The sequence below is a fragment of the Herpailurus yagouaroundi genome, unplaced genomic scaffold, assembly GCF_014898765.1.
Source record: "Herpailurus yagouaroundi ecotype Mexico unplaced genomic scaffold, PumYag 164, whole genome shotgun sequence".
Lineage (NCBI taxonomy): Eukaryota > Metazoa > Chordata > Mammalia > Carnivora > Felidae > Herpailurus > Herpailurus yagouaroundi.
In genome coordinates, this window is record NW_024412405.1 from 13,296,194 (window position 1) to 13,314,321 (window position 18,128).

Below are 18,128 nucleotides of genomic sequence, written 5' to 3' on the forward strand. Positions count from 1 at the left end.
CCCCCCCCCCAAGTTCTCTCCTAGATAGGTACATGCTGACAAAACAGTGCATACAATGGAACAACAGAAAAATGTTTTCTCAGATTTATTAAACAAATGACAAAAATGAGAATGAAATCCCCAGCCTTTTCTGTTTTAAAATCTGGTGTATTAGAAATTTTTAATGAAGTATTTTGTCTATAGGATTAAATATACACACAGAAAGAACAGAAGGGAACTGGATTAATAATATAGGCCAAGCTTGTGAAATCTGGTTAGTTAGGTTTTCATGGCAACTTTCCAGGCAGAAAGGGGGTAAGCGTGAGGGACTGGGTCTGGGTGCGGACGTGGGAAGAGCAGCAGGTGTGTGGTCTCCACAGAGGAAGGCCTGTCTTCGGGCTGTCTACACATCAGTACAGGCTGAGTGGCAAATGCTTGCTTTCTTTACAAAGGGAATCTGAGGCCCAGGAAAAAAGAGCTGTTAGCCTAGTTTCGTGAGCCAAAAAGCTTGTCCGTGTGGTTAATGACACACGAGGCACACCACTGCAGGTTCCAAAACGGACCTCCTCCTGTTTCCTATTTGAGAGCCAGTTAACAACCCAAATTCATAATAAAGCAGAACTCTGCCTGCAGACTCCGCATACCACTTACTACCTCCAACTCTCACTCAAAAGTAGAACGAATCCCTCTTTGATGCTTTTTACTAAACATGTACACATGTGCACGAACACACACACAGTCCTCACTCCGTCCTCAGTGCCCCTGGTTTGTGTTGCACGTTGCAGCGATTTGTAATTACTCTTCAATATTCTGAGACCGTCGTGCCTGGCCCAGCAGCAGCAAGCGCAAGGATCTTTCAGCGCCATTTCCACAATGGCATTAACGGCACCAGCCTTGCAGTTAACCTTCCCACCGGCTCTCCGCTCCACATATAGATCCGATGTCTCATGTCAACAGCTGATTTTTAATCCTTCCCTACTTGCAAAGATAAAGCCACCCAAGACATTCCAGAGTAACCTGATCTAGAGCCTGTATAAAGACACAAACGAGCTGCCTTCCCCGGGAAGCTACAATCAGACACCAGAGGCCAATGAGATGCCCAAGGCTGTTTCCAGGCTCAGCTGCGGTGTCTGTAATCCACACTGAAAATGACCCTGAACAAATCAGTCTATTCCATTTTGAAAGCTTTCAGGAAATGATTTCCTACTTCTTTCCCAGCTTCCACTGGGGTATATTTAATTGCTTTCACTGGAAAAGAAGAAAAAATTCCTTGTGCTAGAAGTGTCAATTATGTTTTTTGGGATGGTGTACTTTTTTTTTTTTTTTTTTTTTTGGTGAAAACAAGACTCCACCCACCAGCTCCCAAACATATGCATGGCATACAAATCAGCATTTGTGACTTTTGTTCAAAAGGGAATTACTTGGAAATCTCTAGGTGATTCAAGTGAATCAACAAGTAGGCCTCTTCAAAGATGGCTCTAAACAAATGGCAAACAGACCACTTTTAATCTTGGATACCTACAACACAAGGCCAAATCAAAGTGCCATTTCTTCTTTTTTGCTTTTCATTATTATTATTAATAAAAACAGAACTGCAACATTAAGTGGAATGCTTGTTTCGATCTAAAAGTCTTGGCTTCATTTTAAAAACCAGCAACTGGTGTCTTTCAAGGTATGCACAAGTCTGCACGACAGACCCCGTTTCCCTGTATTGAATTTCGCTTAGCTCAACAGAAACAGAATTAAACTAACAAGGAAAAAGGAGCGCCAGTAAATTCCCTAATGTCGCCACAGTCAAGTTTGTTAATCACTTTCTGCTCCAGAGGTTTATGACCAGAACTTCCATATGCGCTTATGGTTTTGGCTAACGTGGCTGAACGTAAAACTCATCAGAGGGCTACCGGCAGTGGATTATTTTGAAACGATCACATCTTTCAGGTTCAAAAGAAACTTACTCTACATTCCAGGGATTGCAGAGAAAGATTCGTTTGCAGTTTGATTTGTAAAATTTGCAGCAATGAAGTGGACTCATCCCATGAAACCAGAGGAAGGCCAGCCAGTCTTCCTAACTATCAGAGCTCCTAACTATCAGAGAAGGAAGGTTTCCAGGCTACGAGAGGGAAGATCCAGAAAAGAGAGTCTTTCTTGGGAATGCAACTCTGAGATCTCTAAATTCTTGCTAATAAGAATAAAGGCCCAAGAAAAGAGTAATTAAAATAGAATAAACTCAAAATAAACCCAATGATGTAGGGAGCCCCCAAATTTCTTAGTTTAAGGCTGGGTCAATTATTGACTAATGACAGCTGTACCAAACCCATTCTGTGCTGAATATGGGATAACACTTTAAGCAGAGAAAGTGGACTGAAAGCATGTGAACACTGATTATAGACACAAAAAGGAAGCTGTATGCACATCCACAAGTTTTAACAAAATTTGAAAGGAATTTAATCTTACTAATTTTTCCTTCTTTTGGATATTGCCTCACAGTACAATCAAAAAGATTCCAAGGTTAATGTGCAAGTTGAGTTTCTGATTCAACTGAGGACAGAACAGATTTTGTACACTTAGTGCAAATTTCAAGAGACTCAAGCTGTATTTTAGTTTTGTGGCCTGGCTTTTTTAGCATTGCTTGGTTTGAATCTTCAAAGAAGCTCTTGAGATTAAAATCAGAATTATTCACATTGTAAGTGCAGGCCACGTGGCACACTGGAGATAAATATGTGAGAAATTCCCAAATATGAGTCACATATGTGGGGAAGAATCTGGCCCACAGACTTCCTTTAATTAAATGCCTAATAAAATATCGTCAATAGCATACAGATGCCTGTCAAAGGAGCTGGCGCAGTTCACTTTAAGTTCCGGAACTCATTAAATGTATTTCTTCATGCTAAAAGAATTTCTTGCATTTTATTTTGCCCTGAACCAGCAGCAACAAAAAATCGACCACAAAAGGGGCTACACCTTACATACTTTGAAATACCATCTAAGGAAAGATATTAATGTGCGGAGGCCCTGGGCAGGCCTGGTGGCTTGGAGATTTGTTTCAATAGATGGTTGGTCTTCTCTCCCGGGCCTTCCGGTATCATTTCATGGAGCAGCTATCGCCTGCCTAAAGACCTGGCCCTCCTTAGTGATTCAGGAGACCTCTACACCACCTTAGAGAAACAGACGGACAGGTCTTGGGAAACCCTTTGGAACCTGCAATGAATTCACAGGTCACCTGTTCTTTACACCCAACTCCACTGCTGGTCTTGCTCCACTCTCAGTTCAACTTTGTGCACGTGTGCGTCCTTCTCTGCCACAGAGGGAGACTCCGGACGCCAGGTAAAGACACAGGGAACTAGAGTCTGACAACAGGCAGAGGGCATGGAAGGTGGGAGGCTGCGGGCTTTCCCTGACCTCTGCACAGTGAGAGACCACATCACCTCTGCGGAACTGACTCCACCAGGCTCAAAGAATGCTTAAATATTTACTCCTTCACTGATACTTAGAATCTTTAGTAGGGCGGGGCAAACTCCCCCAGAGGCAACTGGTGAATATTCTCAGCACTTTAGGCTACCCGTGGCCTTTGAACAAATCACACCCCTTCCCTTTTAAGCACCATTAATCACATCGGGATTGCTGCTTTCATAAATAGTGGCCAACCAGCAGAAATGGAGTTGCTTGGCTGGTACAAAACCAACCAGAGAAAAACTTTATGAGCAACCCTAAAAGGGGAAAGTTTATCAATACGGAACTGAGTACACTATCATTGATCAGCTGTTTTTAAAACACTTCAGATAAAAAAAAAAAATCACCACTCCTTTAGCAAAAAGCAAAACAAAGTAATTCCTGAAGCATGTTTTACTCTAGAGGTTTACGTTTTGATGATTCACATTATATGCTGGGTAAGTTAACACCCCATTGCTCATTCATACTTCATCATCAGACTGCTGTGCAATTAGAGGTAAAAAGAAAACTCATTTGAACAAATCACCTTCACAAATAAACCACAGGATTCCAAATGTGACTCTGCTGAACTCACATTTGACTAAATATTTATATACCAAATCAACATTTTTTCCTAAGTCCAAAACAGAATACGCAAAAACATGTCCTAAGTGCAAAAACCCCACAATAGAAAAAGCGGTTCTTCCTACGTTTTATGTATGGACTGTAAGTGTCTAAGTCTACATGATCCCTGGTCTCCACATCCGATTTTAATTATTAATCTGTACAAGATTCTCCAAAATTAAAGTACTGAATCAAAAGGGTCCTACTGCACCAAGATGTCACACAGACTAAAGCTGAAGACTAGAGGTCAAAGTTCTAGTTTTAGCTTTGTCAGGCAGCAGCTGTAGGAGTAAGTGAAGTCTCTTGATTTCAACAGAACAAGGTTTGTCATCCATAAAAATGAAGGTTTACCCTAAATGATCTCAAAGGTCCCTTCTAGTTTTAAAATTCTGTGACTCTGTTAAATATATATCTAAGGTAGGACATCAATAGACTACTTCAATGAACATCTTTCAAACTATCCAGTACTCAGTTTGATTCATCAATCATGCACTGAATCAAACGATCAGGAAAAGAACACCAAAAAAAAAAAAAAAAGTTTGTGTAGAAAGGATTAAGTTTTCAGTCTTTAAAATTCAACTTGTCGACATTCCTGTGGACCGATAATCATTTGTGAGCCACAGGGTCAGTCAATACTTGTATTTGTTGCATATGGCTGCCAAATTCTACCCCACTTCCTAAGCATGCGTAGTAGCTCTTCCCTTGTGATAACATCACACGATGAGTTTAGTAAGGCCATAGGCATGGTGGCACGCCAGGGATGTGTCATTGTTAGAACTCTTTCCAATAATTTGGTAGTTGCTTAGGATCTAAAAATTTGATTCTACAAGTCATCTTCTTAAAAAAAGTACCAAAGACTGAAAAGTACCAAACAACAGGCACTAATTAAAGTATTTCATGTGTGATGCTTTCCTTACTCTGCAAGCCAGCCAGAAATTTATTCCACTAGATTCTAGAAGGCAACTGTGTCAGGCTGAGGGGTGACCCTGACTGTCCAGCAGAACCATCTGGGGACCCCAGGTGGCACCCCAGACCAATGAGATAAAAAATTTCTAAGGTCAGGGCCCAGGCATCACTGATTTTTAAAATGTCGCAGGTGATTCCCATGTGCAGCTGAGACCCTTTGATCTACAATGCAGGAGTGCTGAGTGAAAGGCACGGGCAGAGGTGGGCAAGATTTAAAAAGAAATCAAACCTCTCACTCCTTACACTTTTTTCCTGCACACAGAAACATCTAGAAGTCACTGCTTCCAAGAGAAGACCCTGTTCACACAAGTGTGAACGTTAAGAATGTACACAATAACCAAGGGGCAGCAATTCTGGAAAATGGTTCTTCTCTATGCTGCTCATGATTCAAAAGAGGGCCTTTAGTTTGCCAGCCTGGTGACAACAGTGCCTTTTGTGAGGTCTTACTTTGCCCCGAATCCCCACTCAATAGCATTTCTGTGTTTCAATTAGAAGTTCTGACAGCCAGAGTTATAGCTTCTTAAAGCACAGCTAACGATTTGACCCAGGATGCAAACCCAAACCAGACCAGCAATCCCTTGTAAATTACAGTTCCACTATAATTGACATCTTTTACATTGTTTCACATGAAATCTGGAAAGAAGAAATAACTCCAAATTCTTCCTATTAAAATATCCATTATTCTTGACTAAGATTTCACCAACACTTAATCTCAACCAGCAATCAACTTACATTTGGTCTTGAATTTTGTCAATCCCTCATTTTCTAAGGCTCAGAAAAGCAGCACCTCCTTTTAAAGAAGGGGAACAAAGTAAAACCAACACCTTTCCTGGGATCTCAATACCTCAGTCCAAACATTCAATCAACAGCAGCGTGATCTGCATACAAACTCAACATACACAGAAAATTTCCACATAAATAACGACACACTATACACATGATCAGATCCATAATCAAGTATCTCTTCCTAGCCTTCAATCAGAAAGATAAACAAGGTCCTGGTAACCTGTCCTTCTTAACTATTTCTCTTGTCCACCTTTTTTGGAGAGCAAGCCACTGTGTGAAGTTTCATTTTTCTTCAAGATTTGAGAGTCGGGCATACCCTATCCAAAGGTTTCTGTCCAAAACTTCCTCTAACAAATGTTGATTAAAGATTAATGAGCCACTAGAACAGATAATCTCCACTGGAAACCTGGACTCAAGATTCCACGTTCCCAACACTTGGAAGTCTGGCCCTCTACTCATCCCCCTCTTCTTCCTCCTCACTCACATGTAGGCCACCCAGGGGCTTCTTACTACTAAGCATGGAAGGGGAGCTCAGCACTGCTGCTGGGTTGCCAAATGTGAGTGGCTGGCTCAAATGGGCCACCATTTCAGAGTCTGAATCGCTGGATTCAGTCCCGCTGCTGGTGGAGCCCTCAGTCACCTGCAGGGGCGCCCGCTGGTCTGCCATGCCTCTGGCACACACTGACCGCACGACAGGGATCTTTGAGGTGGGGCCCACCTGAGGTGCACCATTAGCCAGCATTCTACCTTCTGAAGCAGCCAGGCTGGCCAGTCCTCCCTTTTCATGGCCATCAAGCCCACCCATTGCTTCTGGGGTTGATGCTACCTGGCTAAGGATGAGGGGATCTGTCTCTGACTTATTGTAGTGACTGGGAAGATTCCGCAAGTATGGCCTTTGCAGGACGGGGGAAGAGTTTTCATAAGGAGGACCCTGGCTTGGGAGAGGACCTTCTCCTGTACTCTCCTCTCTTGGGTCATGCCCGTTTTCAGAAACATAGCCTTGAGACCCAGTCCTGTCCCAACTCCTACTTGGACTCGACCGTCTGCTACTGGGAGACAATGGGGTGGTGGGGGGACTGCGACCGCCGGAGCCCCTGAACAGCTCATCTATCAGGGAGCTATGTCTTGGGAGTCTGGGGCTCCCACTCATATCAAAGGTTAGGTCTGCTGAATCATCATCGACGAACTCTCTGGAAGGAGGCCGGGAGGACTTCACGGAGGGAGGGGAAGCCCTGCGCCTAGCCTCTGTCCGCCTCTCATCCCCGGAGAGCAGATACACCCCACTGGTCAAATCACCCTCATAATTGTCATTTGTTTGGGACTGGGACTGGGACGCTTGCTCCCTGAGCAGGTCGGATTCACTATCTACGTCACTGCAGTCAATGAAAGGAATGGAAGAGCTGCTGCCTCTGGCAGCCCTGGATGCTGGACCTGTGCTCGGCTGCGGGGGCTGAGCTTTACTCTGCTGGGTCCTATCCTTAACGACCTCCTCCTCTTCGTCGGCCGGCGCCCGCGGGGCTCCGTCCGCCTTCCCGCCGCCCGCGGGGCTCCTGGGCGGCGCAGGGCTCTGGCGCTCTTCGGCCGCAGCGCTCGGCTCCGCTCCCTGCTGACCGCCCGCGCCACCTGCGGGCTCCGCACCTTCTCCGGGCGGAAAGCTGGCACTCTGCTGCGCCTGCGCGGGGCGGGGCGAGAAAGGGGGAAGGTTACACGGTGGTGGAGGGGCGGGGCTGCCAGAGCCCAATTTAGCAACAAGCGGGCCGAGGGGCTGCCCTCCACAGGGCTCGAACAGAACACCGCCAATGAGCAGGCGCTCCCCAGTGTGTTTGGTCAGCAACCAGACCGTTCTCTGACCATGCACGGTCCCCAGCAGGCCAAGTGGGCCACAGCCTCTGCTCTCTAGGACCCACGGGCTCATACTGGCTTTCCAAAGTTTCCGTGGAGCAACAGAGTCTCCTTGCAACCCACAGGGAGGGTTGGGCGGGGTGAGGAAGAAAACACATCGCAGATCCCCGAAAGGCAAGTTGACATGGATTTCAGACAAATGACAAAAAAGTCTTTGTTTATACTTCCAAGGGAGGAACAGGCAGGTTAAGCACTCTATTTTTAGGTGCACAAAGGAAATCTTCATGTTCTTCCCCAACAAAGTTCTTATTCTCTTGTAGAGAAAACCCTGAAAGCACAAGCACAGGCCAATTCGAGAGAAAATGAGCTCTCACCACCCTCAGGGCAAGAGTGATAATGTCTCTTGTTGCCAACTGTGGTCACTGCCCCGTAACAGGAGCCCTGGGAACTCACCACCCAGTCTTGTGCCAATAAAGAGATCTGAGGTTGGCCCTGAAAATGGGAGTGACACCCATCAGGTGCTAGGGAGGTCCCAATCTCTCCACACACATTTTGCTGGCAGGTGAGCTCCTCTCTGTAGACTCCCATGGATGGTTCCACTCCTAAGCTGAGATAGGGCCAACAGAGCAAACTTCTCTGGGCAAAGGCATGGGATGGAGGACAGGAACTCAGCTGAAAAAGGACCCAGTCTAGGGCCAGCGGAGCCCAGCCTGGGGTGCACAGAGCACAGCCTGTGTTTGCTCAAAGCCAGGGCACACAACTATACTCTCCTCTACTAAAAGAAACCCCAAAGGTGAGGGGCAAATAACTCAGAAGCATACTATGAAACACAGGACTTAGGACTTAGCAGAGAAAGTTTGGTAAAACAAAACAAAACAAAAACACAGTTATAATAGTTGATCAGCATTACTGACTTGTTTTGGCACTTCTGAATTCGGCTCCATGGGCTGTGTAGCAAGGCTTCTGATGGACTGGATCTTGCTATGTTTCCTGGAAGAAATCACGTAAGATAGCCATAGTGAGAAAAGCTGTTTTCTTAAATGAAAAATAACAGTCTTATGCCTTCCTCAATATGAAGACGAGTGAAGTAGTGTCTATGGATGCTCCCTGGAAACAGTCATCCTTTTCATAGCACTTACAGGGTTCAGGGTATACTTAAACCCTGAAAACACTCTCCGCAATCCCCTGCTGCTGTTCGAGTGGTACAGCTGGTCAGGAACACTAGCCATTGAGCATTACCTTTCTAGTTGTAGGAGAGTCACTGGGAGGGAGAGTTGGCTGGGCTGAGTATGCTCTGAATTGCAAATTCTGGCCTGACAATATGAAAGCAATTCATGTATTCTGGGCAATGATTTTCTAGATTAGTTCTGTAACAGAGGTGACTACTACTCATCAGCTAACTCTTTCCCAGTGTTGAGTTCACAGAAGGCCTGCCCCATGAATGAATTTACAGATTCAACAGGACCAGGAACTGGCTTTCATGCCACTAACACTCTCCTTTATCTGTTCCCTCCCTTAGTCTCTGAGTGCCCTGCTTTTCCTCCGTGAACAGGCCTTAGAAATTGTCAGGTACTCAAATGATGAAACTATAAACACAGAGGGATTAAATGCTAACGTACATTCAGCTTTTCTTCAAAAGACTCCAAAAACACAAGGATGGTCACAGCAGCAGGTTTGTTTCAGCCAGAGTGAAACAAAATACCGACATTCAGGTTTGTTTATCAACAGAAAATCAGATACATAAAATGAAATACTTTCACAATACCGAAGAACATCAACACAGATCTCCAAATCAGGTCAGGGTTTAAGAAGCAGGATGCTGGGTGTCTCAGTCAGTTAAGCGTCTGACTTCGGCTCAGGTCATAACCTCACGGTTCATGAGTTTGAGTCCAACGTTGGACTCTGTGCTGACAGCTCAGAGCCTGGAGCCTGCTTCGAATTCTATGTCTCTCTCTCTCTCTGCCCCTCTCCCACTCATGCTCTGTCTCTCTTCAAAAATAAATAAACATTAAAAAAAAAAAGCAAGATGCAGAATTATGTACAGTGCGATACTAGTTAAATCAATGAAAAAGTACACCCGAGAGAAATGCTGCATATTTTTTTTTAAAATGCATAAATATGTGTAAAAGAAATAATGTGAAGTTGGCAGTTGTTGCCTCTGGGAAGGAGAGAAGGGAAGTAACAAAGGTGGCTGTTCGTTAAGGGGGTTTTAGCCGTATCTGTCATAACAGTAATTTCACACAAAAAGGTAAAAACAAAGACAAAAACAAAACAAAACAAAACAAAAAACCAGAAACAGAAAGAAATATGGACGTTTGCTGTGATCTCTGTACTTCACAGTTATTTTAAGATATGTTAAAATACAAAAATGTTTTTAAAAAATGCACATGCACCGAACAGCCCTCAGTGCACCACAGCTCCACCCTTTTACCCTTCTATTAAAAACAAATTGTTTTGATGTTTATTTATTTTTGAGAGACACTAAGAGACAGTGTGTGAGCAGGGGAGGCACAGAGAGGGACAAACAGAATCCGAAGCAGGTTCCAGGCGCTGAGCTGTCAGCACAGAACCCGACACGGGGCTCGAACTCACAAACCATCAGATCATGACCTGAGCTGAAGTCAGAGGCTTAACCGATTAAGCCACCCAGGTGTCCCAATTACCCTTTTATTTTAATCTCTGGATTCTCACCTTCTCCCCTCTCTGGCGACAGAGCCTTGCTCAGGGCATGGGGCTTTGATGCTGGTTGACCAGGGGCCACTTGTCAGTTCTGAGACCTGAGTTCTTTGAGCTTCAGTGTCTCCATCTTTATAAAGGGACCAGGAGAGGGGCACCTGGGTGGCTCAGTCAGTTAAACATCTGAGTCTCGGTTTCTGCTCGGGTCATGATCTCACGGTTCAGGAGTTCGGGACGCGCGTCGGGCTGTGCGCTGACAATACGGAGCCTGCTTTGGATTCTCAGTCTCCCCCTCCCTCTGTTCCTCCCCTGCTCACAACCTCTTTCTCTCAAAAATAAATAAATAAACATTTAAAAAAAGGGACTAGGAGAGCACTGACCTCACAGAGCTGGTATGAAGACTGAGTTAATGTATGCAAAGTGCGTGGAACTCAGCAAGAGCTGTAAGCATTTGCTAACAACAGCAATAAATCCTGCTTCTCATCCAAGCTGTATTTAATTTAAAAGTTTATAGAAATACTTTTGATTCAAATCCCAAGACACTCAAGGACAAAGAGAGGAGGAAGTTTTTACGGTGCTTTAGCCCCACTGCAATCTCCTTCCTGTTTCTCTTCCATCCCATCCCCTGCTGGTTTCCTCCTCTTCCTCACTTGGCCCTCCTGGTCTGTTTACATCTCATCTTATCCTTGAGGTGTGCCCCAGCCCTCGAATGTTCCTAACACTAAACTGGCCCAGGTTGACTGTGAGGCCCTGATATGGTAATTCACCAGGCCTGGGTGAAGAGACAGTCAGGAGCAAAGCACTGTCACCTGCAGACGATGACTCTTGTCAAGTCGAAGTAGCATCGAAGTTTCTCTTACCTTTCAAACTGCACTTTCTTATGTCCTCCTTCTTTAACAAAGTCGAGAACCTGCTTCTGAGTCCGACCGCTAAAGGGAAGACAACGAGAGGGAAGGAAAGGAGACGGCAAGGGATTCTCATTGAAACACACAACACCCCGTCTCTACCTCCCCTCCTTCCACAACTGGGAGATAGGTGGGCTTTCTCAGCTGCAGTTCTGGGAGGAACTTGTGTTTCTCTGAGAAAAATGTGTGTCCATTGCATTTCTTGGCATTTTCCTTATAAATAATTCTGTTTGATTACGAAGCCACCATCCTGAGCAAGAGTCTACATGCTTCGAGGACACAGGGCTAATTTTGTTCACCGTATATCCCCAGTGCTTAGAACAGGATTTGATACGCAGGAAACACTCAAATGTTTGTTGAAAGAGGGAGAAAGTGAAGCAGTGCTGGGCAAGTGCACACAACATTCCCGAAGGCTACACGAAATGTTAACAAGACACTTGCTTCTCCAGAGAAAGGGAATCCTCCTGAATTAAAGGGTCCTGTTTGGAGTTTACTGTGGCGGGGTGAAGGGCCTCTTGGCCAATGTTCGAGCAGAACATGACCTCCTGGTCATGCCAGGAGGCTGCTGGAATGACCGAGCAATCACCCCACCAGCCATAGCTCCCGGAGGCCAACTTTCCACTTAGCTCCCCACTGTACCTGTGTAGCAGCAGCACCAGTAGCAACAGCACAGTAGCTCCCCACTGTACTGTGTAGGAGAAGGACGTCTCGGGACAAATGCTCCCGTGGTGGACACGAGAGGTATGTTATGAAATCCTTACCTGAACCGGAATGATGAGCCTCGACTAAAGAGAACAGGCTTTGGCTTTGGTTTGGGCTCTTCAAAAAGTCTAAAAAAGGCATGATGTTCAACACAGATTTTCCAGAACGACTTGCAAAAATCCCGACTGGCCATCAGAAATTCCAAGGTATCCTGGTACGAGCTCTAAAAAGAGAAAATACCATTTTTTTCCCCCTTGACCCACAGACATCAGGTTGAAACATGAGAAAAGGGCCAGAAAAGAAGCATGTCCAATAAAATTTCACTGGTGCATTTTATTATAGCACGACCACAAATTCACATAGTTAGTAAAATAGAGTTGTTCCTAATGACAAAATCTAGTCATCATTCAACCATTTTCCCCTCACAAAATTCCTTAGAGGAGCTAACAGAAAACAGGGGTAATTCACAGAACTCCTAACATTTTTTTTTAAATTTTTTAATGTTTTATTTATTTTTAAGACAGAGAAAGACAGAACATGAGTGGGGATGGGGCAGAGAGAAAGGGAGACACAGAATCCGAAGCGGGCTCCAGGCTCTGAGCTGTCAGCACAGAGCCCGACGCGGGGCTCAACTCATGAACTGTGAGATCGTGGGACCTGAGCCGAAGTCGGTCACTCAACCAACTGAGCCACCCAGGGGCCCCTCCTAACATTTCTTGTGACAGAATTCACGAACAAATTTTGTTTACGTGGCTTATATTTCCTCCTCCTCCTCCTTCTTCTTCTTTTTTTTAGTTTATTTACTTTGAGAGAGATGGATAGTGAGCACAAGCTGGGAAGGGACAGAGAGAGAGAGAGAGAGAGAGAGAGAGAGAGAGAGGGAGAGAGAACCCAAAGCACACTCCACACTGTCAGTGCAGAGCCCATTGTGGGGCTTCATCCCATGAACCATGAGATCATGACCTGAGCTGAAACCAAGAGTCGGATGTTCAACTGACTGAGCCACCCAGGCACCCCCATATTTCCTTCTTAAAAAAAATCCAACTACTGAAATTCCTGTTTTGCCTCCTTAAAATAACTGAAACACACTCTTCTGTTTTCTCCCTCACGGCTCATGCCGACTTTACACACTGGTCTTAAGTCTCTTCTCTGTCAAGTAGCATATGGCTCAAACCTCCAGGGGACCCCACAGGAAATGAACATTTTTTTTTCTGGAACACAAAAGTATCACTCAAGGCTGAAAAAGTCATGTCCTTCGATTCTGGAAAGGGGAGAGTGTAATTTTGTATTCCCAGGCTGAATGCTCTCAATGTAAGTGGCCCTATTATATAAACAGGAATTACTACAGCCTTAATGGTTCCCAGAACTTCCAACTCTTTTGGGGGGAATCTCACAGTTCTGGGCAGACCCAACTTACAAACAAGCTGAGGCAATTCTGCATTTGCAAGTGGCCTTTTAGAACTCCAAAAGCATTTTCCCATAGAAAACAACTTATAATGGGCGGTTGCTTCCTAGGTCAGGCCATAAAAGCTCATTTAATCCATTCGGTAGCTGAACGGTAAGGTTAGACTGCCATTTATCATCTTTTTTTTCCCACGGGAACAAAACTCTGCCAAGTTCTGGTTGGGGACACCAGGATGAATCAGCCATCTCCGCCATTGCCATTTCCCGCGGGGGGAAGGAGACGCTCCTTCTCTGATCCGGTCCTGGGGTGAGCGACATCCTCAGGGGTTCTCCAGAAAATGGGGTGGACCTGCTTAGCTTGGGAGAATGTGCTGTCAGAGGTCAGGGGACAAGAGTAGGGACGCGAGGGCTGGGGAGAGCTGGAGGCTTGTGCGGCTAGGGGTGCGCCCCGAATACTGCGGATGCTGAACGGGGTCTCGAGGGGATGGCCTGGAGGCTGGAGCCCAGCAAAGGCATGGGTTTGTCGGGAGGGGCTGAACATTCTCTACCCTCGCTGTGTCTACCCAGGTGACAGCACGGTGATTGAGCGTCTGGGCAGGACACTCGGTACAGACCCTCAGACACCTGCCAGGTGTCATCCCGCCCCGCCCACTTACGTTTGCGTCTGGGCGGAGCTTGATGAGAAAGCGCTTCCTCTTGAAGCTCAGCTTGCGCACTTTCGCCCAGTTGAAGGCGTTGATCTTGGTGAAACCCTGCAAAGGAAGGGATCAGCCAGTGAGCCAGGAAACGCAGAATAAGCAACACGGGAGGTGGTTTGCCTTGCATATAGGGACCTGCTTTTGACTGCTTGGGAAGAATGCCTTTTGCTAGAGAATTTGCTAGGATTTGCAGCTGTGGGTGATGCCTGTTCCAGGAACATTATCTTTCACTAATTATATGCTTTGGTATTCAAACTAAGGTTGCCTCCAGGGAGGGAAGCGGCTGGCCAAAGGCAGGATGCTAAGAAAGATAAATAACAATAAAAACCATGGCAACCACAACAATTAGTGACCATCACTTTCCAGTGCCAGGGGAAGGACTTTACAGACCTTATCTTACCAAACCTTATACAAAACCCAGTGAGATGGGTTTGTTATCTCTCTTTCACAGATGTGGAAACTGCTGCATGAATTTATTTTAATTTGTCCAAAATCACACAGCTCACGTGGCAGAATGAGGTGCCCCACCATGTGCCTTCACCAGCAGCGACTGTTAATTTCCATAAAAGCAACACACCAGGCTGGTGGTCAACCCCCAAGGGGCACACTGGTCTGGCTCCCAGCAGCACAAGCAGGATGGGGAAGGGAGTCCTGGCCTGTGGTTTGTCTTCTAGACCAGAGAACAGTCTCTGGGAAGGACTCACACATCCTCGTTCTGAAAGTCAGGTGTGATGGAACAGGGTGTTCCTGTGTCCCTGTTCCTGTGAGGAACAGGGTGATGGAGAAGTAAGGGGAAGCGACCAGACACCAGCTCCCATCTGTCCTGTCATCTCCGCCTAAATTAGAATTCCTCCAGAGCTGCTGAAACACCAGGACCATGTATTGAAATTGGTAAGAATGAAGCAATCAGGCACTGGCAAGATTAATTCCAAGATACGGCCTTGGTACACGATTAAATTACTGCGTAATTCTCAATATTTAGATTGTATCAAATATAATCAAAGCACGTTAATTCAATTGTGAGGCACTTCTTCCCCCCCCCCCCCATGATTTTTAAAAATGCTTAAGGGTTCTGATTTCAAAATTTAACGGTAGGACTGAAAGCTTTACATTTGGCTTATTGTCATTTTGTTCATCAAGTACTCCTATGTTATTTTGGCAGTTCAGAAATTGTTAAGAGCAATTGTTAAGCTACCTCAAGTATTGTACACTGCTTTCAAACCTTCCCTTCTTACTCTCCCATATGAAACCCAACCTCGACTCCTCCTGGGACAGGATCCTATGATAATCAGTGTCCACCATAAACATCTGATACAGGAGCAGAGAAGCACTGAGACCAATTTGGTAAAATACGAAGGGACAATATAACCAAAACCAAATATAAGCCAAAATGTTTTAGATTGTGTACATATCTATGCCTTCAAAACTGGTGAAGATTACCCTACTTAAAGGCAGACACTTTCTCCATACCCCTATGAAACCAAAGCATGGATTACTCTCGACTTTGTTTAAAAGAAAAGCATTGAGGACACTTTTGGGGGTGATGAATATGTTCATTGTCTTGATTTCATTGATTGCTTCAGGATATACATATACAAGAACTTATGAAACTGCACACTTTAAATATGTGCATTTTACTCTATGTCAATAACACCTCAAAGAAGCTGTTAAGAAACAAAAAGAAGCACTGTCAGTAGAAGAATCTAACAGTGCAACCAAGAGAGCATACATTTCATGGGGAGCCTGGGTGTCTCAGTTGGTTAAGCGTTGGACTCTGGCTTAGGTCACGATCTCATGGTTCATGAGTTTGAGCCCTGCATCAGGCTCTGTGATGACAGCCTGGAGCCTGCTTCGGATTTTGTGTCCCCAGCCCCTCTGCCCCTCCTCGACTCATGCATGTGAGCGTGCGCTCTCTCACTCTCTCTCTCATAAACATTAAAAAAATATTTTAAAACTTTAAAAAAAGACAGTACACATTTCAGAGTACAGAAAATTATGTCCTTAAGTAAAACACAGGTACGAATTCGTTTTACTACAAAGTTACTATACTACGTGGCTTTGTAGAAATTTATAAAACTGCTGGATCTTTAAAAGTACACATTACCCTTTTCAAGTATGTATATCTGAAGTCACAAATAAGCTGACGTAGGTAAAACCTAAATTAGGTTTAAGAATCCATAAATTTGGTTAAAAAAAAAACTCAACAGGTTAAAAAAGAGAGGGGGGAACCACATGACTATCATGTGCCAGTGTGAAGAAAGTGTTTATTTTGGGGGGTCTGAAATCCTGATTCTATTATACTGTGTTTTGAGCACAGGTCCACTGACAGAGATTACCAAGTCAATAAACACAAGCAAATCTTTGTGCATTTCCCAACCAGAGCAAGGGCAAATGAAGTAGAATCTGGAAGTGGAGGGCCTAGAAAGAAATAGAAACCTTAAGGTGAGGTTAGTTTCTCCCTGTTCACCTAAAATTAACCATCAGAGGTCTTAACTTGGCCCACCCAACGCGCAATCAGAGTTGAAGGGCCAACTCTTATCTTTCCATCACCAGGGGAACTGAGCTGTGTTCTAAGTGCTCTTACCTGAAACACTAGAATTCCCGTGTTGGCAACAGCCAGGTTGATCTTCGTACCTTCCCTGTCCTTAGCCGGGTGCAACCGGACCCCATACATCTCCAGCCTACGGGCAATCTCCAGAAGTTGGAAATCTGATTCTGCTGGTGTTTGTCCGCTGACAAAACAAAAATTAAAGAGAAAGTCCAGGTGATTTGAATTGCCTGTGTCTATTAATTTGAGATTAGGCAACTCCTCTTGGGAAATAAAAAGGCATTTCATCACAAACAATGGAGCTACCTGATCAGATGACACCCAGCCTCCCATTTATTGCAACCCAAAGTCGAGCAGCTAGGACAAAAGCCCTATTGCCTGTGTAACACAACACCCCAAAAGTCTGTCTCACATTTGCCCAGTTTTTTTTTTTTTTTTTGGAATCTCAAAGAGTTTCCTTTAAGGTCATATAAAAGCAAAACGCCATTGTGTTCAAACACGTTTTTAGTCGCTGACAATGGGCCTAAACTTGTAAGGGAAGTTCAAGGCAACACTCTGGCATACTATCACCAGGGCTCAAATGCCCTCCTTGAAAACAGCAACAAAATCAATAGGCACGGGGCATCTTTTGAAAATATTTTACTGATCAAAACAAAAAAAATGGAGAGGATACAAAGGTGCTAGATTTTCATGACATTCCTACTTTGCCCCTAGTTTACCATGTCCCTTTTCTGATTTCCTATTAACTGGTCTTATACTCTCCCTTTAATTCCAAAGCATGGGTATCCTCAATTCCAGACATACCCCAGTATCACAGGAAATCAAGCAAGGATCCTAGAACTTTGGTCTTGAGCGGGGAACCTGCATTGAGAGTCCTAGGTGAGGAACAATGGCCCCCATGAACCTTTGTGCTCTTCTCCCTCACACCTTCCATCTTTCTTCCCAACAGTTACCGTGTGTGTGTGTGTGTGTGTGTGTGTGTGTGTGTGTGTCTACATCCACCTATGCTGGAAGGACAGAGAGAAGCTCAAGGGAAACATGAAGTGACCAGTGGGACTTACATGTGGTTATGGTGATACTCCACGATTTTGTCTTCTAGCGCATCTTGCTGAGGTATGTACTTGTTTTTTGCTAAATGCTCTCTGTCTGATGCTTCATCGAAATCCCCAATCTCGGCTACCAGGAAACAGAGAAAGAAAACCCAGCCACATACAATTAATACTTCACAGTCTGTTACGTTCCTCGGGCAACATTCTCTGGCCAGCAAACCAGAAGGCAGAGGACAAGGCGATCCCAGCCTGTGGGGATCACAAGGGCTGGATGTCAGAAGGTACCCTGTGAGTATGGATTTAACAATCGTGCCAACGTAACAGGATGGTCTCCACTCTCGTCTCTACCAGTTGGAAAGAAAACTTTGGCATCAACCAATTTCATCCATCCATGTTCCTGATTTGTTTCTTCCTCCCCACCCCACTGGGACCACTTCTGTTCTAGGCAGTCAATTCTAGACATGTGGACCATGACCTTACGACTTCTAAATAAGCACAGCATTTTTGGACTTTAAAAAAT

At 44.9% G+C, this 18,128-nt stretch overlaps 1 protein-coding gene across 3 annotated transcripts in view; it reads right to left on the reverse strand.

The window, feature by feature from the left end:
* Positions 1-18,128, reverse strand: part of FARP1 (FERM, ARH/RhoGEF and pleckstrin domain protein 1) — a 300,031-nt gene that overhangs the window by 50,572 nt on the left and 231,331 nt on the right. For all 3 annotated transcript variants that reach the window (XM_040487211.1, XM_040487212.1, XM_040487209.1), the window contains exons 7-13: positions 17,621-17,735; positions 16,596-16,743; positions 13,970-14,065; positions 11,969-12,132; positions 11,163-11,231; positions 8,541-8,616; positions 7,216-7,456 (exon numbers count right to left, since the gene is read on the reverse strand). In XM_040487211.1, the coding sequence (XP_040343145.1) occupies positions 7,216-7,456; positions 8,541-8,616; positions 11,163-11,231; positions 11,969-12,132; positions 13,970-14,065; positions 16,596-16,743; positions 17,621-17,735 (909 nt within the window). The remainder of the gene's footprint in view (positions 1-7,215; positions 7,457-8,540; positions 8,617-11,162; positions 11,232-11,968; positions 12,133-13,969; positions 14,066-16,595; positions 16,744-17,620; positions 17,736-18,128) is intronic.